This window comes from Marmota flaviventris, chromosome 6 (assembly GCF_047511675.1).
Source record: "Marmota flaviventris isolate mMarFla1 chromosome 6, mMarFla1.hap1, whole genome shotgun sequence".
In the NCBI taxonomy this organism is placed as follows: domain Eukaryota; kingdom Metazoa; phylum Chordata; class Mammalia; order Rodentia; family Sciuridae; genus Marmota; species Marmota flaviventris.
In genome coordinates this window covers 75,206,664-75,231,794 of record NC_092503.1, presented here as the reverse complement: position 1 = coordinate 75,231,794, position 25,131 = coordinate 75,206,664, and the positions used below count along the sequence as shown (strand labels likewise).

At 33.6% G+C, this 25,131-nt stretch overlaps 1 protein-coding gene across 4 annotated transcripts in view; it reads right to left on the bottom strand.

The window, feature by feature from the left end:
• Snx14 (sorting nexin 14) overlaps positions 1-25,131 on the bottom strand; it is a 97,621-nt gene that overhangs the window by 16,169 nt on the left and 56,321 nt on the right. For all 4 annotated transcript variants that reach the window (XM_027928106.3, XM_027928107.3, XM_027928108.3 and 1 more), the window contains 5 exons: positions 24,412-24,544; positions 18,421-18,622; positions 14,975-15,058; positions 13,483-13,583; positions 11,669-11,780 (listed from right to left, as the gene is read on the bottom strand). In XM_027928106.3, coding sequence (XP_027783907.2) covers positions 11,669-11,780; positions 13,483-13,583; positions 14,975-15,058; positions 18,421-18,622; positions 24,412-24,544 — 632 coding nt within the window. The remainder of the gene's footprint in view (positions 1-11,668; positions 11,781-13,482; positions 13,584-14,974; positions 15,059-18,420; positions 18,623-24,411; positions 24,545-25,131) is intronic.

Sequence of the window (25,131 nt, the reverse complement as noted above, 5' to 3'; positions counted from 1 at the left end):
CAATAGTTCAGTCCAGTTTGAACTTTACATAACAGCAATCATGCTGTATTTATTCTTTTGTGCCCTGCTTCTTTTATTCAATGTTATGTTTTTAATTTATCCACTTTGCTGCAAGTAGCTTCAAGCTATAGGTATTCAATGTTATAAACCTACCACAGTTCATCTATTTATTCTACTGCTGATGAACGTTTATGCTGTTTCTAGTTTGGATTACTACAAACAATACTGCTATGAACATTTTAAGCATGGATACAAGAGTCTCTGGAGTAAATATCTCACACAGAAATTACTGGAGCATTCAGGGTTTTGTGTGTGTGTGTGTTTGTTTTTTTTCTTTTGTGTGTGTGTGTGGTGCTGGGGATGAACCCAGGGCCTTGTGCATGTGAGGCAAGCACTCTACCACCTGAGCTATATCCCAGCCACACCACTCAGTTTTTATAACAAACTATTTTTCCAAGCTTTCCAATTTATATTTCTACTAAGAGGTCCTGTTACTTCATATCTGCACCAACACTTGGCACTTGGTATTATTAGATATTTTTAAATTTAGATCAACATGTTGCTATCTCAATATGGTTTTAATTTGCACTTTCTTGGTTATTAATGAAATAACATACCTTTCCATATAAATGTATTTGCTATATAAATTCCACCTTTGGTGAAGCCCCCTTTCTTCCTTCCATTTTTCTACTGCAATGTCTTCTTAATGTATTGTGTAAACTCTTTACATATTCTAGACCCAAGTTCTTTGTTGGTTTTACGTGGTAAAAATAAATTTTTCCATTCTGTAACTGTCTTTTCATCTCCTTGTCATCTTTGTGAACAAATATTCTTGTTTTTAATGAAGTTAATATTATTTGATATTTTCTTTTCTTGGTTAGTGCCTTAAGAAATTTGTTTTGTGGCTGGGCATGGTGGTGCACACCTATAATCCCCACAACTGGTAGGACTGAGGCAGGAGAACTTCAAGTTTGAGGCCAGCCTCATGAACTCAGGGAGGTCCTCAGCAACTGAGTAAAACCCTGTCTCAAAATAAAAAGGCTGGGATACAACTCAGAGGTTAAATACCCCTGGGTTAAATCCTGGTACCAAAATAAATAGACAAATAAATAAATCTGGTTTGTGAATGTGAACAGTTTATATCCTGGTTTTTGCTTTATTTTGTTTTGTAAACTATGTGCTCATTCTGTCATCTCAGTGCAAAACTGATACTCAGATTACTAATGATAACCTCCTTTCCTTAAAAGTATTTTTATTAAAAAATACAAAAAACTATTTTTGCATTTTGAGTAAATAAGAGACAGCATTAAAATAATCTTTTGTTACTTTAAGGTCATACAGCTATTTATTCTCCTTTATATCCGTCTAAAATCTTTACAGGTGTCCATGTAGAACTTTATTTCACCTAAATTTTTGCTTTTGTTTGATTTGGGTGGTTTTGTTTTCCCCTGTTCAAATGTATAGTCAGTGCCCCAGAAGCATTTCTTTAAAAAATCCATTCTTTCCCATTCTGAAGAATCTCGATCACAAATCAGGAGTTCACAGATGTATAGATTTGTCATGGGGCTCTCTGTTCTGTTCCATGGGTCTACTGATTAATACGATATTATAAATCAAGACAAATAACAGTTCTCCAAACTGATTTATCTAAAGTATGTTAGCATGTGTCCTATTCTTGTTCACAGAAATTATAGTAAGCTTCTCAAGGTGTATACACATACACACACACACACACACACACACACACGCACGCACACACACACACAATCATGTCTGATTTTGATTGAGAATGAATGGTCTTATACATATCTATTAGATTTATTCCCCGATGCTAATTCTAACAACCTCCTCTAAATTGCTGCCAAATATATATAATTCTGAAACCTAAATCTGACTGCATAACGACTGTTTAAAGTCTACCAGTGTCTCTTCTTTCCTGCTAATAGGATCAAGTTCAAATTCCTTACCATTACAAATTTAGCCTCACTCTCTTATATGTACCACACTTTCTAGAACCTCCACACATTTCCATTTGACTCCCTCTTCCATGCCTCTTGTGTATGCCAGTGCCTCCAACAATCTCCTCCTAGTGATTTCTACTAATCTTTCAAGATTCAGACAAAAAATATTACCCAAGAAAGGCTTTCCTGATTCCTTAGGCAGAGCCAGCTGTTCCAGTCATTCAGGTGGCTCACCAAAGATGAGTTAAATGTAAACACAGATATAATGGGAAAGTATTTAAGGAGGAAAAAAAATGGTAAAAACAGGCACTGGAGTACAAGAATATAAGGGTTTCAATTTCATTAAAATGTGAAAAGAAATATTATGAAACAAAACTAGCAAGATATATTAGTTATCAAGTCATATAGTGATTTTTCAGAAGCTTAAAGATTAAGGAATTATGATTACCTATGGTAACCAAAGAGAGAACAACCAAAGGTTTTTAGATATAATCATTGCTATAGTTAGGAAGATTAATTTGGTTGTCATATATAAAGATCTTTGCAGAAAGAGGACAAAAATCCAGAAGACTGGTCAGGAAACATACAGTCCAAATAAGAAATGATAAAAACCTATTTAAGTAAATGGAATAAAGAATAAGGAGAAAGACATGAACTTAGTAAAAACTTAAGAGTTAAAACTGATAGAAACGGGGAACTAACTAGGTGTACAGTAATAGCATAAGGGAGACAATCCACGGTAACACTAAGTTTCAAGCATGTCTAAGATGACTGCAGTACCAATAATAGTATTAGGTTTTGGTTCTGAAAAGGGAATAGGAGATTATGAGGCGATGTCTGAGTAGCTATTAGAAAAGTATAACTAAAAGTCAGACTCCATTTGGAATTTTTTTTTTTTTTTCAGTGCTGGGGATCAAACCTAGAGCATCATGCATACTAGGCAAATACTCTACCAATGAGCTACATTCCCAGCTCAATTTTTTTATATATTTGTATTTTTTGAGTGTACATTTATAACACATATAACATATTAATAGTCAGAAAAAGATAAAATATATGGATTTCTGTTGACCTTTTTGCTATTTAGACAAAAATAATAATTTACCAAATATGATAGCTGCAATTAAATGCTCAAATATTAAATACATAAAAAATTTTTTTCTGAAACATTATCTTCAGAAAACACTAATTTCAATCTCAACAGTCATAATAATATCCCTTTAGCAGACTAGGCTTTGATTATAAATTTTAGATCTGCCATTAAAAAAAACCATATAATTTTAAAAAATATATTTTTTTAGTTGTTGTTGAACACATGCCTTTATTTTATTTATTTTTATGTGGTACTGAGGATCAAACCCAGCGCCTCGCACATGCTAGGCAAGCGCTCTTCCACTGAGCCACAGCCCCAGCACCACCCTCACCCCAAAAAAACATATTTTTAAAAATACAACAAATGTAAGCTTTCTGACACATCTTCAATTTCCTTTAAAATAGTGCAATTAGGAATAAAATAATCTACAGACTGTAAAATAATTTTGCTAATAAAAAAGTTACTTTGAAATGAGATGAACATTATTACCCTATGAATGGGTATGATTGCATGAATGGTGAGACTCTAGAGAAATGAAAAGTTGTGCTCCATTTGTGTAAAAAAATAAAATTAAATTTAAAAAATTATTTTGAAACTAAGAGTCAATATTGTATTCATCCTTTAAATTGTCTTCCTAAGTTATTAATGAAAACTCAAAGCAAATTTGAAATCTGAAATTCAAAACAGCAATGTTTCCACATAGATGATTCCTTATGTACCTTTCATGTCAGAGTTATCTAGTCAATGACTAATTAAACTTTAAATAAAATTAATGTATAGAGAGGCTGGGGATATAGCTCACTTGATAGTACGCTTGCCACGCACACACAAGGCCCTGGATTTGATCCCTAGCACCACACACACACACACACGCACACACACACAGAAAAAAACATGAATAGACACACAGGTCCTCTGAGTGCCTGAATAGGACCACCATTATTGGCACCTGCACAGGACTCCTGGCTGCCTACCCCAGTAGGAATCCCAGCCACTGCTCCCATGCAGGACACTCAGCCACTGCCCACGCGCAGGAATTCCTGCCGCCATTCCCATGTGTACTCCCATCTACCATAGTAGGTAGTCCTCCAGTCACCTCCATCTTGGGACACTGCAACCACAGCAACACTCCTCAACTCATGGTAGCCTGCACCTCAGGACAATGCACTGGGTCCGGAGTTAGCTGCACGCCACAATACTACACGCCACAGAGCTGGATCTGAACTCTGAACACACTAATCAAGATCATAGCCTGACCTCACCCCACCAGACATCCCATCACTGAAAGCAGCTGCCTCCATCTTGAGACACATTTGTCACCATCTTTAGTTGGGGAAACTCCCAGCTTGGAACACCAGCTGGAGTTTAGAAGCAATATCAAGGTACCAAAAGTCCCCAACTCCCTGCTCTCCTGGCAGCCGCTAACCAGGCATAGTGCCTGTAGCTATGCTGCCCAGTTCACAAAACCCAGTCCAGAACCGCCCAAGATAAAACGGCTCTCCCTGAAAGGTCCACAGCCCCCAGAGCGTAGCCCACAAGACCTCCTGAGAAAAAGATTCCTGATTGGGAAGTAGAAAGGGAGGGGATGAGTGAGATACAGTTTAGTGACTAAATTGGAGACCAGGAATTGCAAGGTCTACAGAGGATATAAGGAGGTAAGACCAGGTACCCACATCACTGGAGCATGCCCCAAAGGAAATCCTTGAACTAACCCTTCCACCCTAATAACCTTCACCATCCTGAGTGTGGAAATACCAGCAAACAAGAGACAACCCCACCTATTGGATGAGAAAGGAAGCTGGAAAGATACTGATCCCCAACAAAAACAATCCTTGTATCTTTCTTCGAGATTTTTAATATATTTATTTATTCTCTCTCTTTTCTCCTGGCCTCACATCCCCAACATTTGTGAAATGAAGCACTTTTCATGAATTAGGCTACTAAGAACTGGGATGTCTGAATAGTATATTACAGTGGTGTTGTATATCCTATTTTTACATTTTTTACTTTTCTTAATATTTATGTTTTTGTACTCTGTCTTTCCCAGTTACCTGTCTACTCAAAATCACTTTCTCTCTCTTCTCCTGCCTACTAACCAACTACTTTAGATTCCTCTTTCATACTTTCTAAGATCTAGTAATTCTATATCCTCACCTCCTGTCCCCTCAACATCTCTACACCTCACACCCAGTTCTTTGTCCACCATCAGAAACTGTAGACCCTTTTGCAAACTTACTGTTTATACTGGAGATAATAACTGAACTTGCCAATTCTGTATATTGTGACAAAACTGTAAACATCTTAATAGCAGCTATTTGGTTTAAGGCTGTATATTATTTGTTTTGTAATCTGTTCACATTGTCTTCCCCCTTAAAGGAGAGGTATTGGAATCCTACAGGGACACCATAAGCCTATACAGTAAAAACTCGGATCTGCAGTGCTAGAAAGGCAGACACACGAACAACATGAAAAAACAAGGGAAGAAAGTGCCCCCAACAAAACAAGATACTACATTATTAGAATCCATGGCCAGCCAACAGAAGAAATTACAGAGAAGGAATTCAAGAAGTACATAATTAAAATGTTCTGTGAATTAAAGGATGATATAAGAGAGTGAGTAAAGGCAACAAAAGATCATTTCGATAAAGAGTTACATAAGCAAATACAGAAAGCAAAAGATTACTTCAATAAGGAGATAAAGTTTCTGGAAATGAAATAAATAAGAAATGAAATAAATAAGAAACCAAATTAAAAGCTCAATAGAAAGCATCACCAACAGATTAGATCACTTGCAAGACAGAACCTCAGACAATGAAGACAAAATATATAATCTTGAAAAGAATGTTGACCACACAGAGAAGATGGTAAGAAACTATGAGCAGAGTATTCAAGAATTATGGGATAACATAAAAAGACCATATTTAAAAATTATTGGGATAGAGAAATGCATAGAGTTCTAAACCAAAGGAATGAATAATCTAGTCAATGAAATAATATCAGAAAATTTCCAAACATAAAGAATAAATTGGAAAATCAAATACAAAAGGCTTACAAGGCACCAAATGTACAAAACTACAACAGATCCACACCAAGGCACATTATAATGAAATGCCTAGCATACAGAACAAGAATAGAATTTTAAAAGACACAAAAGAAAGGAATCAGATTACATATAGTGGGAAACCAATTAGGATAGCTGCAGATTTTTGAACCCAGACCCTGAAAGCTAGAAGATCCTGGTACAACGTATACCAAGCTCTAAAAGAAAATGGATGCCAACTAAGAAGCTTATGTCCTGCAAAATTAAGCTTTAGATTTGATGGTGAAATAAAAACCTTCCATGATAAACAAAACTTAAAAGAACTTACAATTAGAAAGTCTGCACTAAAGAACATCCTCGGCAAAATATTCCAAGAAAAGGAAATGAAAAACAAGGATGAAAATCAGCAAAGGGAGGTATTAAATTAAAGGAAATACTAACCAAAGGAGAAACAAAGTCAAGTTAATTACCAAAAATAAAAAAAAAATATGACGGGGAATACAAATCATGTCTCAATAATAACCTTGAATGTTAATGGCCTAAACTCACCAATCAAAAGATACAGACTGGCAGACTGGATTTTTTTTTTTTTTTTAAAAGAACCCAACAATATGCTGCATTCAAGAGACTCATCTCATAGGAAAAGGTGTCCACAGACTGAAGGTGAAAGATTGGGAAAAAACATACCACTCACATGGACTGCAGAAACAAGCAGGGGTTTCCATCCTCATATCAAATAAAGCAGACTTCAACCAAAGTTAATAAAAGGGATAAAGAAAGACATTTGATACTGCTTAATGGAACCATACATAAAAAGCTATAACATTTATAAATATATATCCCCCAAACAATGGAGCATCTATGTTCATCAAACCAAACAAACTCTTTTCAAGTTCAGTAGTCCAATAGATCACAACACAATAATTCTGGGTGACTATCACAGACTTCTTTCACCACTTAGTAAATATCCAAACAAAAGCTGAACAAAGAGGGACTGGGGTGATAGCTCAGCAGTAGAGCGCTTGCCTAGCACATATGAGGCCCTGAGTTCGAGCCTCAGCACCACATACAAATGAATAAATGGAATAAAGTTATTTAAAAAAAAAAAGCTGAACAAAGAAACTATAGAAATCAATAACATAATCAATAACTTAGACTTAACATATAGAATATTTCATCCATCAATGAGTGAATACACTTTCTTCTCAGCAGCATATGGATCCTTTTCTAAAATAGACCACATATTATGTCACAAAGCAACTCTTAGCAAATACAAAAAAAAAAAAAAAAAAAAAAAATAGAGATACTACCCTGCATTCTATCAGCTCATAATAGAATGAAATTAGAAATCAATGATAAAATTAAAAAGAGAAGCTACTCCAACAAGTGGAGACTAAATATACTATTGAATGAACAATGGGTTGCAAAAGACATCAAAGAGATGATTAAAAAATTCTTAGAGATAAATGAAAACACTGATACAACATATCGAAATCTCTGGGACACTATAAATGCAGTACTAAGAGGAAAGTTCATTGCATGAAGTTCATTCCTTAAGAAGAAGAAAAAGTCAAAATATAAATAACCTAACATTACATCTCAAAGCCCAAGAAAAGGAAGAAAAAATTAACACCAAAAGTAGAAGACAGGAAATAACTGAAATAACAAATTGAAAAAAAAAGAAATAATTTAAAAAACTGACAGAACAAAAAGTTGGTTCTTCGAAAAAATAAATAAAACTGATAAACCCTAAGTGATGCTAACGAAGAGGAGAAAGAAAGCTCAAGTTACTAAAATATGTGATGAAAAAGGAAATATCATGATAGACACTACAGAAATATAGAAGATAATTAGAAATCATTTTGAAAATTTGTACTCCAATAAAATACAAAATACTGAAGGCACCAACAAATTTCTAGAGTCATATGATTTGCCCTCACTGATCAGAATGATATACACAAGATAAATAGATCAATTTCAGGCAATGAAACAGAAGATGCCATCAGAAGCCTGCCAACCAAGAAAAGCCAAGGACCGGATGGATTTAAACAGCTGAGTTCTACAAAACCTTCCAAGAAGAACTAATACCAATACTTCTCAAAATATTTCAAGAAATAGAAAAAGAGGGAAAACTTCCAAACTCATTCGATGAGGCCAATATCACCCTGATTCCAAAACCAGACAAAGACACATCAAAGAGAGAAAACTTCAGACCAATACCTCTAAATAAACATAGATGCAAAAATTCTCAATAATTCTGGCAAACTGAATACAAAAACATATCAAAAAGATATTGCAGCATGATCAAGTGGGATTCATCTCAGGGATGCAAGGTTGGTTCAACAATATTCAATAAATATTTCATCACATCAACAGACCTAAAGAATCATATGATCATTTCAATAGATGCAGAAAAAACATTTGACAAAATACAGCACATTTTCATGTTCAAAACACTAGAAAAATTAGGGATAACAGAAACATATCTCAACATTGTAAAAGCTATCTATGCTAAGCCCCAGACCAACATCATTCTAAATGGAGAAAAACTGAAAATATTCCCTCTACAAACTGGAACAAGACACGGATGCCCTCTCTCACCACTTCTATTTAACATAGTTCTTGAAACTCCAGCCAGAGCAATTAGACAGACAAAAGAAATTAAAGAGATACAGAAAGGAAAGGGAGAATTCAAATTATCACTATTTGCTAACAATATGATTCTATATCTAGAAGATCCAAAAAATTCCACCAGAAAATTTCTAGAACTAACAAATGAATTTGGCAAAGTAACAGGATACAAAAATCAACACCTATAAATTCAAAGGTATTTCTGTACATCAGTGACAAATCCTTTGAAATAGAAACTAGGAAAACTAAGTCATTTACAAGAATCTCAAATTAAACAAACAAACAAAAACACCTTGGAAATCAATTTAACGAAAGAGGTGAAAGACCTCTACAATGAAAATTACAGAACACTGAAGAAATAAATTAAACAAGACCTTAGAAGATGGAAAGATTGCTCTTGTTCTTGGATAGGCAGAATTAATATTGTCAAAATGACCATACTACAAAAAGCACTATACAAATCTAATGCAATTCCAATCAAAATCCTCATTCCTCATAGAAATAGAAAAAGCACTCATGAAATTCATCGGAAAAAATAAGAGACCCAGAATAGCTAAAGCAATCCTTAGCAAGAAGAGTGAAGTAGCTGTCATCACTGTACCAAACCTTAAACTATACTACAGAGCAACAGTACCAAAAACAGCATGGTATGGGCACCAAAATAGACTGGTAGACCACTGGTACAGATTAGAGGACACAGACAAACCCATATAAATACAGTTATCTCATATTAGACAAAGGTGCCAAAAACATATACTGGAGAAAGGATAGCCTCGTCAACAAATGGTGCTGGGAAACCTGGAAATCCATATGCAACAAAATGAAATTAAACCCCTATCTTTCACCATGCACAAAACTCAAATGCAGAAGAAGCATATGACAAAATACAATACCCCTTCATGTTCAAAACACTTCATGTTCCAACAAAGTAGATCAAGGACCTAGAATTAAACCAGAGACCCTGAGCCTAACAGAGGAAAAAGTAGGACCAAATCTTTATCATGTTGGATTAGGCCCTGACTTCCTTATAGTCTCCTATAGTACAAAAAATAAAGAATCAATAAATGGGATGGATTTAAAGCTTCTTTTCAGCAAAGGAAACAATCAGTGAGATGAATAGAGAGCACACAGAATGGGAACAAATTTTTACCACACGCACATCAGATAGAGCACTAATCTCTAGGATATAAAAAGAATTCAAAAATCTTAACACCAAAAAACCCCCAAATAACCCAATCAATAAATGGGCCAAGGAACTGAACAGACATGTCTCAGGATATACAATCAATCAACAAATATATGAAAAAATGTTCAATATCTTTAGCAATTAGAGAAATGCAAATCAAAACTACTCTAAGATTTTCTCTCACTCCAGTCAGAATGGCAACTATTAAGAATACAAACAACAATAAGTGTTGGTGAGGATGTGGGGAGAAAGGCACACTCATACATTGCTGGTGGGACTGCAAATTGGTGCAGCCAATATGGAAAGCAGTATGAAGACTCCTTGGAAAACTGGGAATGGAACCACCATTTGACCCAGCTATCCCACTCCTCAGTTTATACCCAAAGAACTTAAAAACAGCATACTACAGGGACGTAGCAACATCAATGTTTATAGCAGCACAATTCATAATAGCTAAACTGTGGAGCTAATCTAAATCATATAAAATAATAAATAAAATATGGTATATACACAATGGAATATTACTCAGCATTAAAAGAGAATAAAATCATGGCATTCGCAGGTAAATGGATGGAGTTGGAGAATATAATGCTAAATGAAGTAAGCCAATCCCAAAAAAACAAATGTCAAACGTTTTATCTGATATGAGGATGCTGATCCATAATGGGGATGGGGATGGGGAATATGGGAGGAATGGAGGAACTTTAGATAGAGCAGAGGGGAGGGAAGGGAAAGGAGGGGGCACAGGAGTAGGAAAGACGGTAGAATGAAATGGACATCATTACCCCCCAAATACATGAATGAAGACATGAATGGTGTGACTCTACTTTGTGTACAGAGACATGAAAAATTGTGTTCTATATGTGTATTATGAATGGAAACGCATTCTGCTGTCATATATAACAAATTAGAATAAATAAATTTAAAAAAATTAATGGATAGAAGTTCTGTATAATAAGACTTGCTAGAATTCATTAAGATTAATAAATTTAACTTACTTATACAACACTTATCTGAATTACTACTACAAGTTACTCACAGAAAATTAGGCTTTAAGGAATATTAATAATGCTTTAAAATACATAATAAGGAAAGACATGATAAAATTTAAAAGATAAAGGAAAAAGCCACCAAGTCTTAAACTATGTAAAATGTCAAGAGATTGTCTTTTTCAAGATATTTCATGAAAAGTTTCAAATACCACAGCCATTCACCGAAAATATACTAAAGACACATTCATATACGCTGAAAGTAGCATCTCAACTTTTCATAAAGTCATGTGTCACTTAACAAAACAGGTGCATTCTGAGAAATGTGTTGGTAGGTGATTTGTTGTTGTTGAACATCTCAGAGTGCACTTCCACAAACTAAGACAGCTATAAAGTCACTAGACAATATCATCTTACAGGACCAACATCATATGTGCAGCCTTATCACTGAGTAAAACATTGTTATACAGCATATGACTTCATTTAAACTTAGAAAACAAAGGCAAAAATACATTGGCTAATAAAAATTTTTTGTGATGAAACATATAGTTAGAAAAAAAGACTGTTTCAATACTAACTAACAAAACGGACAGATTAAAGTCCTAATCAGAAATTCACCTCTAACTACAAAATTAAAGACAATGAAATTCACAGGTCATACCATATAAAGTAATTTGCAAAATTAATCTAAAAATATTGATTCTTTTCTATTAGTCTAAAAATATTGATTCTTTTCTTTGCAGTTTATGTTTCTTTCAACTGACTTACCAAGATTTACATCTGGTAGTATCTTATCGAGAAATTGTGTTTCCCCACCATTAGGGGAGAGAAAGTCTGCCAGAAGTTGACTATTGCTCAGTTCCGGATGCTGCAAAAGTTTCTTAAATAAGCAAAATGAACAAAAAAGAAAAAAAGGAAAAGACCAGATGAGAAATCTAGAAGGGCATCAAAGGTGTATTGAAATGATTTTTAAAATACAAAAAACAACTTTAAAATCACTAAAAGCAATTTTATATTCAAATAGTAACAAAATAACTATTTATAGAGGGAATAGTATAGCAGAGTAGATAAGATCTCAGCCCTATTGTCAGAAACATAACAGACTCTTCTATTTGCTATCTAGATGACCCTAGAAAAGTTCCTATGATGTTGTCCAAGAGTCAAGCTTCCTTAATTGTAAAATGGGAATAACAAGATGACTTACTTTATATTCTTGTTACATAAAGTATGTAACACAGTATCTGATACACAAGAAGTAAGATTAAATATTAGTTAATATTATTTCTCAGATTCTCAACTATACAGTGAATGCTACAATTTCACACAACTTCCTTGGTAATTAAAAGAAGTCAGCATAAAGGGTTTTCAAGAAAACTATATGTGGAAATGTTAAAAAAAAAAAAAAAAACTTGGAAATATGTAGTATGTTCTTGCAGCATTATTTTCTATCAAGATAAACTGACTTTCTAAAGCCAGAAATAACCCAGTCTTACCTAATATTCAGTTTTGCAACTATAAAACAGCTACAAAACTTCATGAGCAGAAATCTACATAAACAAAATACCAATACAGCAAACTCTTTACCTCAGATCTTTTTACCAGAAAATATTTCTTCTAGAATGAGGCACTTAAATGGTTCAAATAATGGAAAAACACATTCTGCTGTATCCAAACATCCTTGCAACAATTAATAGCTATTTTATATTTCACTATTAACACAACCAAAAAATTATACAGAAAATACTTTGAGTTGAAAGAAGTTAAAATACGAGAAATAAAATGAAGATAATATACCATTGAAAACTTTTTACTTAAAAATATTTTCTTTTAGTTAGAAGGTAAGACAATTTAACTAATCTAGTACTTAAGAAAAATGATAAATGATATCCCATGCCCATATAACAGACACCTTTTTTAAACCAATAAAAATTGGTTTTACGATCTGGATCAAAGAAATATGACAATTAATTTTGGAGAACCAGATATCTCAAAATCAAAAACTTTTAAGCTAACCATACCACCCACTAAAATAATATCCCAAGTACACTGCCATACAATATATACACACAAGAAAAAAGGGACTCAAGTAGTGAATGGCAGAGGAAATTGAATAAACATGTATAAGCTGCAAAAACAAAGGGACTAAGGAATAAAATGGCAAGGAAGATTACAAAATTCAGAAAGCACTACACACAAACTCAAACAGAATATATAATAAAAAAAACTACTCAGTATTCTTAGAATGCACTTACTCTTTTAAAACAAAATTTTTTCTTTCTATTTTTAAACTTTCCATACCATGTTTTAATTAGTTTAAAACTTAAGATTTGTCCTCTTGAAGAAAATATCTGGTATTTAATTGGTCATTCATTTAAAAAAATCAATTAAAAAAAAAGTATATACTCTTGGCAAAAATTCATTTTAAAATCCACATGGAAAAAATTTTTAAATAAAGGAATTTTTTAACTTTACATGGACAGGTATTTGTTGAACAAAACATGTATGTACAAGGAAAAAAGAGACAATTAGAGAATGTTATGATTAGCAATGTCTTAAGTTGAATAATACAGTTGGTGCTATACCTGGAGATATTCCTGAAACTCTTCTCTCTTTGACTTTAAGAATTCATAATTTTTGGGGCCAATGATCCTCTTGGAAGGAAGCTGGGCATCAGGAAATGTGCCTGAAATTTGTACATATTAAAGTTCTTATTCTGTTCTACTATTATTTAAAAAATTTAAAAAGTTTACTAGGGCAAATTTAGATTCACAACATTGCCTTGCAGAGGTGTGACACTGTCTTTTAAATAATCTTCACAAAATCAGAAAATTTCAAGTGAGAAGTCCAGACCAAAGAACTTGAGTCTATGGATATTTGAATATCACTTTCTAGTAACCACCACTTTTCATTGACAATGAATTTTTAGTCTATACTGGTAAAAGTAACCATGAGATTATTTGGAAATTGGTAGAATTCTAGTAGACAAAATCTCACAAAAGAAATCTCTCTCGTGGGGAAAAACAAACTGGGGGCATTTTGCCAATGTTACATAAGCTTAAAAACAAAATTTAAAAGCCATGGATGTGCTTTCTTAAATAGAGACAACTTCAGAAATTTAAGTAACGAAAAGTAACAATTATGTTGGGAATCCAGCCAGTTTTGAATGATTCAGGAGCTTAAAGTACAGAGATTAATGACCTTCTCACAGTCTTAAACAAAAAAGAAAAGTTCTCAGAGAAAGAATAGACAAGAATGAGAGAAAACAGAAAGCCATTTTAAGACAGGAACAAACTCAAAATCTGCGCAAAAACTATGGGGTGGGACTTTGTATTCTTTATATTCCTATGATAATCACCTAACCATGGGCTTTGTTCCTCTAGGAGGATTAAAAAAAGGTCCCTTGCCCTTCTCAATTCAGAACCAATCTGAATTAGGATATATATCAAGGCACACTTCCCAAAGCTTTTCTAAAATAAAAAAAAAAGTTTAAGAACACAAACTCACCAAGCCATGTACAAAATGAAATATTGAAATATTCTTAAATATATCCTAATATTAACTGAAATAAATAGGTAAGAGTAAGGCCAAAAAGGAAAAATGCTTGTTGCCTTTTCCAACTGATCTAACCATAAAAGGGGGGAAAATATATATATATAAACTTTGTTTCCTCATCTAAATTTAAGAGATAAATCAGAACATTTCCCAGAATTCATAGCAAATATGTTTACTAGGAAGATGGTAGTAAAAAGGAAAGTAACTCTGAAATTCTCTGCTACATCAAGAGAAACAAAAGAAAAATACTGGATAGAGGATCTATCCTAAAGTATGAATAACAATAATCTTTTTTAAAATTTAATTTTGTTATTAAAAATGTAGTCAATGTGCATTGCAAAAAAATGTAAATAAACAAAAAAAAGATAAAAACAGTATATTCCTATTGCCAATAAAAGTGTATACAACTGTTACTGTTTCTTTGGCATCACTGCTTAAAATAAATTTGAAAAAATAATCTGGTACAACAGCTTTTAAGAAAGCTAATGCTATAAAGTTTTACATAAAAAAAGATCAACCAACCATGAAATTCTGTTAGCTTTGATTCAAGTACATAGAATTCAAGGTATCTTCTGTAGACAGACCAATGTTCAGGCTCATGCCCAACTGTAAAATGAATACATACCAAATTAAAAATAATATTATAACCTACTACTAAAAGGATGCAGAATTTAAAACATTAAAAGCATAAGACATTATTTCATGGTCTTAATAATTTATTATCTTGTGCACTGTATTAATATATTTAATCCTGTATTTTAATTGCACAAGAACCTAGAAGATACTGATAAATTTTATCTATGCAGTTATTTCAAACAAATATACTTTTTCTACAATAGAATCACAGAGCTGGTAGAAACTTTAAAAAATTATGCAATTATTATTCGGGGGTGTACTGAGGATTGAATTCAGGGGCACTCAACCACTGAGCCACATCCCCAGATCTATTTTGTATTTTATTTAGAGATAGAGTCTCACTGAGTTGCCTAATACCTCATCATTGCTGAGGCTGGCTTTGAACTCGTGATCCTCCTGCCTCAAGCTTCCCAAGCCGCTGGGATTACAGGTGTTCACCACTGTGCCTGGCATGTAATTATTATTTTTAAAATGTCATAAAACTATGTATTTCATTTTGTATCAATCTAGGGTCTCTCAAAATTATCAAAATTTACCAAATTGTCCTGACCTAATAATGTAATATAGAGCAGCACTACCCAACAGGACATTGCAATTATGTAGACATTTTATATATCTGCACTAAATACTGTTGCCACTGAGCAATTGTTCATGCAGCTAGTGCAACTAAGGGACAAAAAACTTAACATAATTTAATTTTAATTGTCAAATGTGGCCAGTGACAACCAAACTGGCACAAAGTAATTGTTTAAATAAAGAGCCATGTTGGGCATAGGGGCACACTCCTGTAATCCCGGTGGCTTGGGAAGCTAAGGCACAAGTATCACAACTTCAAAGCCAACCTCAGCAATGCTGCAAGGCCCTAAGTATCTTGGCGAGATCCAGTTTCCAAATTAAAAATAAAAAGGGCTGCGGATGTGGTTCAGTGGCTAAGCACCCCTTGGTTTAATCCCTGGTACAAAAAAGTGGGGGGTGGGGGCAGGTCACATTACATATTCTTATCCAGTCCCCCATTTACTATGTGGCCTTTAATAACTTAATCTCACTGTACCTTAGTTTGCTTAGATGTAGAATAATTGTGCCTATCATATAAAAAAATAACCTATATAAAGCACTTTTGTACATACATAGCACAAAATCAGCAATCCCCAAAATGTTAACTACTATGGTTAACAGCAGCTTATGTCATTCTAGCACACATCTGAGAATGCAACGGATCAAATCAGCCAAAAGCAGAGTAACTCCAAACAATATTTCCATTAAAAAAAAAAAAAATCTGATTTAGCCACAACCTATAAAGCAAATCCTGGTTTTCGTCTTTAACAGTGGTCTTAAAACATCTATGTACATTTAGTTTTGGTCTTTAAAATTCTAACAATGCTATTTTACTACACATATAAAGTTCATGTGGTAAACAACATCCTTTTTTTCTCCCTTACAAGCCATGGTTTTCTAAGAGCAGATTACATTAATAGTAGAATTCTACAGTGCAGACAAAAATTATCTTTAGAATATAAGATTAAAAATTCTTTTAGTTTGAATTTCATGTTTCAATTTTTAAGCTAGACCTTTTAAAATAAATCACCAACCAATGTTTTCTCTTCCATGTAGAAGCTAGAACAAAATAAAAAAGATGGTGGAGAAGAGATTATCAAATATCATAAGTATACAGGGGAAAATCAGTGGAATAGAAAAAGGAAATCAAGAAGGAAGGGGAGAACAAAGGGAATGAATTTAACAAAATCATGTTAAATACATATGTAAATGTGCCATGGGAAATTTCACTTTTTTGTATATGTAGAAAGTACCAATCAAATATAAATAAATAAACATGCACAAGGAAGATCAATAGAGTAAAGAGAATAGGGGGAGGAGGACAGGGAAAGGAAAGGAAGGGAAGAAAGGATTAAAATCAAATTCCATGCATACATGAATTTGTCAAAATAAATCAAACTATTATGTATAACTATAATACTCTATTAAAAATAATAAAATAAAGCACCAAAATTAAAGATGGTTGTCCAACAGGCAAAAACAAAAGTATATTCCCAAACAATACTAAGTTTAAAATTGAAATCAGACTGGGATAGATAATGGTTTGGCTATATACTATTAATATGTCAAGAGAGCAGCAACTAGCAAGCTGCAGAGCTACTGAAACACAATCATAAAGCACCCTCAGACCTGGATAGAACAAGACGTGTCTAGTACACAGTTAGAACAGGAGAAACCACAGCTAACTGCTCTGGGCAATCTTCTTCCCTATTCCTATGCCTTATGTACTTGAAGTAGGACTAGTTTCTGAGAAAAATCAGAAAACATAATGCTTTTTGAAAAATAAATAAAGGAAATAATTTGCACTAACCTTTACACTACCACTTAGTTACTACTCTAAAAAACATTTCCAAACATTATCACCTTTTCCCCCTTCCTTCCTCACAGATAGTTTCTTCCACTTGAGGATAACATTATTTTTCTGTGTATCATTTCCAACACATGTAGGACTTTGATTGTGCTTTTTCTTACACTAACTGCCCTGCCAGAGTACTGTTTATCCTGCCATGGATGCTGTTTAATCCCTGTCTCTATTGTAGTCCACACATGAAACAACCAAAACAAAAAACATGAGGACAATTTGTTAAGCTGTTTTGATTGTATTGTTATTGATTCTAATTAGCCCATAACAATGGGGGAAGGGAAATGCTCTTTCAATTAAACTGTTATAATAACTAATCCAGTTTTGAATGCATTAACAACAATTAAATATGTATAATAACTAATGATGGGGCCTGGAGTTGTAGCGCGTTTGCATCATACATGTGAGACAGTAGGTTTGATTCCCAGCACCACATATGAATAAGCAAATAAAATAAAGGTCCATCAACAACTAAAAAATATTTTTAAAACAAATAAATAATAATTAATGATGGCAACAAAACCATTAAAGGAATATCCCATAAAATGCCCTGATGGATTGTGAGGTATCTCTAAAGGATCTACTCAACAATGTTGGTTGAATTAATTAATTAACCTAATAACCTAAGAAATACTAAGCTTTCATTCAAGTTTCTGTTCTGGACAGTAATCTTTTAAATATGTGATTATATTCAATTATTTTTTAAAATTTGTTTTAGTTATTGGTGGATATAATATCTTTCTTTATTTATTTTTATGTAGTGCTGAGGATTAAACCCAGTGCCTCACACATACTAAGCAAGTGCTCTACCACTGAGCTACAATCCCAGCCCCGATATTCAATTATCATATATTGTGAAATGTTTCTCACACCTGATAAAGATGTCTTTAAGAAATGTATTCATAAACCTTCCTACCTGCTCTTCTATCATTTCTTTCAACATCAATACAAAACACAGGAATTCTCTCCTTTTTCTCCTTCCTTTCAGAGGAGGGATCCTCAAAAAAGTCTACATATGGAATGCTAATTTTCCAAGCCGCAAGATTTCGGGGAGTATTAGGTGTGCTCACAGCTTCTACTGGAGAATCATCTTCCATTACAACAATACCCTCTTCAATCTGGAAAAAAATCACCATGAATTTAATATTTCCACTACCTTTAGAACTACACAGCATATTAGATATAACTATAAAGTAATAGGCCCATAACAAATTGATACATTGTAATACTTGGGAAATTAGGTGACAAAGAATTTTCTACTGAAAAAGTAAAAATAAAAGTTAAAAGTTATTAGCATCAACTCCATGTCTGGTTACACTGCCTTTAATGAAATATTATAGAAAATGAATAGACATTTCAGAGATTATGGGAAAATACTAATAATACACAAATGTAAAAAGCATCTGAGTAAAGAGGGTAAAAAAGTGCTCAACCCTGGTGATAAGAAATAAAAATTTAATGTACTGGTATTTTTCACTTAAAATGTAAAATTCTATAAATAGCAACTGATGGAGACAGCGCAGATAAACTACAGATGAATTGGAAATGTGAAATACTTCTGGTTATAAGCATAACAGCATCGCCCTCCTGGAAAGCGTTTTAATGATGTCTCCATAAAAAACTACAAAACAGTTCTAAACAGTAATCCTATTCCTGAGTATTCTAATGACAATATTTACTTGAAATATTTTTGTTAAAAAACAGTGGAAAGGGCACAAGCAAAAATATATTCTCTGCATCATTAAGTAACAAATAATCAGATTAAAAGGTCTGCAAGGACACACCTCTATAAAACTGATTGTTTTTCATCTCATTTTTAAACTTTTAATAGTATAACTGTTTAAAATAATATTTTTGAATATCTAAAATTAAAATAGCAATTATTTTTAAAGAAGAAAACCACATGTTCTAGAAATACACATACAGAAAGAAGGAAAGAAACCTTGTCTAATTCTTTAACTTGGAAGAGACCCTTTGAATCTGACAAATGATAAGTCTGTTTACCTTGAAATCTTTTACTCATGTTTAAGTGAGCAAACTATTACAGATAAAATACATTCATCTTAAACACACTCCTTTTAAGGCACCAAATCAAAGGTTGTAGTACTTAAGAGAATTCTGAACAACCTAGTCAGAGAAAACTAGGAATAAGGAAAATTTTATTTCCAGAATTCTAGCATATCACCTTCACTTTTCATTCTTTCTTTCTATACCTGACACCCTACTCTCTTCTAAGAAAATTATTTCCTTCCTCACAAAGTCCCTTCTCTTTTTTCTGTTCTTGTACTAAACTGTCTTTCAAAAATTCCTAATAAAACTATTACTATTACCAAATAAAACTATTACACTCTTTTTTTGGTGGAGTCGGGGAGTTTATTGGAGATCAAACCCGAGGATACTTTATTACTGAGCCACATCCCCAGACCCTTCTACTTTTTGAGAAAGGGTCTCGCTAAATTGCTTAAGACCTCAGTAAATTGCTGAGGTGGGCCTTGAACTTGTGATACTCTGCCTCAGTCTCCTGAGTCACTGGGATTACAGATATGTGCCACCACACCCAATGGTAGGACTTTTGGGGGACAAGGTAATTTCCTCATAATATTCTCATAATATTGAAAGAAAAACAGAGTATGTGTGAGGGAAATGTCTGCCCCCCATCCTCCCTGCTTGGAAGCTGAGCTCAAAGGAACATTTTGCATGGTTATTCTTTTTTTTGTTTGTTTGTTAATGAACCTGGCATCTGAATAAAGAGGGTAAAAAAGATCACAGAATGATAAGAAGTTTAACAAACTTATTAAAGCCAAAAATGGGATATTCTTAAATGAAAAAAAAAAAACGTTCCTCAAAATCAATCTAAAAAAGATGGGGAAGCAAAATTCTTATCAATATACAAATATTAATGAATGACAAAGGACAAAGCTTTACAATTTCCTTTTAACATTTAAATGGTGTTTATACCAACACAGTCCAGTGAAAAATCCTTGGGCAATATTTCTGTGAATTTTCAAGACTTCTCTTAATCTTATTTAAAAGTAAATAATTAGCCAAGTGTGGTGGGGCCTGCTTGTAATTCCAATTACTTAGGAGGCTGAGGCAGGAGGATCACAAGTTCAAGGCTAGCCTGGGCACCTTAGCAAGACACTTTCTTAAAATAAAATATAAAAATGCAGCTTAGTGGTGGAGCACCACTGGGTTAATCCCCAGTATATATCAGTGAATCAATCAATAGAAATAAGTATTCTGTAACCAAAATGTTAATAAAAGGAGACCAAGTACTTTTGTTTACAAATAGATCCTCTCTACTAAAAGGACAGGGAATAAAGAAGGCAGAGATGAAACGCTAGGTGACATCCCCCTACTTCCTTAAATGTTAACATTCCTTATCTTTTCCTCTTTGAACATAACTACCAACTAATTAATGAGCATATTAACTTCTAGTAGTTTATCTGTAAATCAGTTCTGAAATTGGACAGAAATGTATCTTCAGGAAGATAAAATCTTATACACTGAGCTGTGGTTCCCAGGCCAGTATATACATGACTTAATCCATAATTAACATCTATATAATTATGAGAATTGATAGTATTATAATATTATATAGTATTTAACAGTGCTTACTATGTGCAAGACACCATTCTCAGTATTTCATATATATTACTTGCTTGGTTCTCCTCACAATACCCCTATATAAGACAGACAGAATTATTCCCTTTTACACATGAGGAAATAAATTAGAATAAAATTACACAACTTGCCCAAGATCAAATAGCAGATAGGCATTAATGCCAAGTGATCAGATCATCAAGTTCTAAAAGATAATGTCTCCCAGGTCCCAATTTCAAATCACAAACCACAAACCACTTTATCTCTGGCAGGAAGACTGGCAACTTCCCTTTCCTCTCTACTTCCTAAACAAGAAAAGAGAATTCCTCAAAGCCCCATAGCTTCAAACTACCACAGTGTCTTCTAAACCCTGAACGTCACTATATCCATCTGTGTAAGCTTCCTTCCACCCCCGTGTTTTCTTTTGATGGTATTAGAGACTAATTTGTTTGCTTCTCCTATTTTCTGTTATTACTATACTTCCAATCAAAACTTTCCAGCCAGGCATGTTGGCGCATGCCTGTAATCCCAGTGGCTCAGGAGGCTGAGGCAGGAGGATCATGAGTTCAAAAACAGCCTCAGAAAAAGCGAGGTGCTAAGCAACTAAGTGAGACCCTGTCTCTAAATAAAATTCAAAGTGGGCTGGGGATGTGGTTCAGTGGTCAAGTGCCCCTGAGTTCAATCCCCAGTACCAAACAAAACAAAACTTTCCTTCTTCCTTAGATCACTACAAAACATAACAAATTCACTGTTTTTTAAAGATATACTATTTCTTTTTTTTTTTTATTAATTACACATGACAGTACAATGATCTTGACAATTCGTACATTTGAATCAAATGGGGTATAATTTCTCATTTTTCTGATTGTACAGGTTGCAGAATCACATTGGTCATACATTCACCTATATACATACAGCAATAATAATGTCTATTTTATTCTGCTGCCCTTCCTATTCCCCCTTCCCCTCCCCTCCCCTCCCATCACATCTCTCTACCCAATCTAATGTGACACACTTTTTTTTTTTCTCTCCTCACAACATCATACATGTATTCTGTATAACGATGAGGGTCTCCTTCCATCTTCCGTGCAATTCCCCTTCTCCCTCCTTTTCCCTCCCACCTCTCTTCCCTATTTAGTGGTAATCTTCTTCTCATGTTCTTCCTCCCTATCCCATTTTGAGTCACCCCCCTTATATCAGAGAAGACATTCAACATTTGTTTCTAAAGCAAAATCATATCTTGTATTTCAAGCAATTGGGAGGGCAAAGAATAAAAAGTACAACTTCCACAAAATTGTTTTGAAAGTTCACAATAACATACGGAAATCCTTTTGTCATAATATTAGTGGGGATAAAGCAGGATTACAAGATGTGTGTGGTGTGTGTGTGTGTGTGTGTGTGTGTGGTTCTATAGATATATGCTTTATATGTTATAGGTATATGTTAGTCGAGTCTACAGGGGTAGGAAGGTAGGTAGGTAGGTAGGTATTTTTTAGAAAAGAAAATCACCAAAATGTTAACAGAAGTGTCTATTGAGTGGCAAAAGTACTAATGCTATTTAAAATTTCTATACTTTTCTACACTACAAATTGAAGAGGCTGGGAATATAGATCAGTGTGGTATAGCATTTGTCTAGCATGTGCAAGGCCTTGGTTTGGATCCCTAGCATTACAAAAAGGAAAAGAGAGACTGATAAAAAGACTATAATGTGTTTAAAATCAGAAAACATAGAATTATTTTTTAAAATACTCCTTTTATTGGTCTACTATCTTCCTTACACCCATACTTCTAAGGAAAAACAAGGGCCTAAACAGAGAAAATGCTGGATTTAGATTATTTAGAAAAGGAAACAAATGGGCTTAAGTAAAACTTTCTTCCATTTAAATTATTATGCAGAATTAGTGAACCTCCATAAAAATTCATAATGTAGTGAAACAGAGGTTGAAAGGAAGGGGTAAAAGACAAAAACATTGTGTTTACTTCTGTCCCCTACTCCTCCTTCTTCATCCCTATTATATCCAGTTTAGTGAATTTCTTTCTTTCTCTTTTTAATGGATGCAAAATTATAATTATACATAATAATGGTATTCATTGTTTCATGTGGGTTAGCAAATTTCTTAAGAACAAGATCTATGCCTTAATCATCTTTGTATCCCTAGTCATTAAAAATCTAAATATGAATCTAAGCTCTCTGTTCACTGAAGATTTGTTAAGTGATGAAAAGTACAAATGAGATAAAATATCTACCTTTATGGGACTACTATCTGGTAGGGGAGACAACTGTAAACATATAATTTCAATTAATATATGGCACATACTTTAATGTACGATAATAGGGGCACAAAAGCACAAAAAAATAAATTCTGTCATTTGCAGCAACAATGGATGTAACTGGAGGACACTATGTTAAGTGAAATACATTAGGTACAGAAAAACAAATACGCATGTTCTCACCCAAACTAAAGAAAGTAGAAGCTTAAAAGTTAATCTCAAAGAAGCAGGAAATAGAATAGTGGTGACCAGAGTCTAGGAAGGGTGTAAGGATGGAAAAGATGGATAGACAGAGGATGATAATGGGAACAGGGAAGCAGTTAAATAGCAGAAATGACTTTTAATGTTTTCTAGCATGGGAGAATAATCATATTAACAATAATAGATTATTTCAAAATAATTAGTAGAGAGAATTTTAAATGTTTCCAAGAACAAAGAAATAATGTCTCAGGTGATAGATATGCCAATTTCCCTCATCTGATCATTATATATTGCTGGGGTAATGCCAAAGCTGCTTGTGCACAGACCACAGCTGAAGTTCAAGAAATTAGGGCATCTGGGGCTGGGGTTGTGGCTAAGTGGTAGAGTATTCGCCTAGCATGTACAAGGCACTGGGTTCGATCCTCAGCACCACATAAAAATAAATAAATAAAATAAAGGTATTTTATCCAACTGCAACTAAAAAATGAGTCTTTTAAAAACAAAAGAAATTAGGGCATCTATGAACAATGTTTATTCCTGGAACATATGGCTTTTAAGAACATCAGGATTGAAGTAAAAGCCTAATTAAAAGATAGTAAACCATTTAACTACCAGAAGTATCTTAGCTTAAAAAAAACCATTCTATCTTACTAATAAATTAATTCTTCAAAATTTAAAAAAGTGATACCAGTACCATGAAACTATAAACTAATCAAAGAATACAGAATATAAAAAAAATCTGAAGTTAGAGGATAAGTTAGCATATCCCGTTTTTTATGCTATAGTATATATTTGAAGTTATACATAAATCAAATTGAAGATTTTTACTTACAAAGTCATCTTCCCCTTCAGCCAAACCATAATTAGGCAACATAGCTCCCTCCATTGCGGTGCTCTTGAATACGCCTTTAATTTTGCTGCCTATTCTGCTGATTCCAAATGATTCCCCTCTCTTCTGTGTGCTTCTAAATATTAAAGAGGAATACATCAGATACAGAGCAAATTATCACAAAGACTAGTTTATTATAAACAACACTAAAGAAAAAAATAATTTTGAAAATGGCAAATTGAATGTAGCTAACATTAATTTTTCAAGTTTTCAATCAGAGATTAAATCTGAACATCTCAGAAGCCAAAACAGAATTTAAAGCTTAAATTTGTAATATGAATTAATGAGACAAAATCTTCTAGTTAGCTACTGCTAACTTCAAAACATTAACTGAACTAAAATTTTTAAGATGAGAGCCCCCTAGTGGTATACAGTTCTTAATGTCATATATATGAAATAACAGATATTAAAACATGTTGAGATCAATGTTCAAATTATGTCTTTTTAAAATTACTTTTTGGATTGAACCCAGTGGCATGCTACCACTGAGTTACATCCCAAGCCCTCCTTATTTTTTATTTTGAGATAGGGCCTCTCTAAATTGTTGAGACTGGCCTCAACTTGTGACGCTCCTGCTTCCCTCTGCCTCCCCAAGTCACTGGGATTACATGTTTGTGTCACCATGCCCAGCTAAGACCAATGTTCAAAATATAACATTCATTT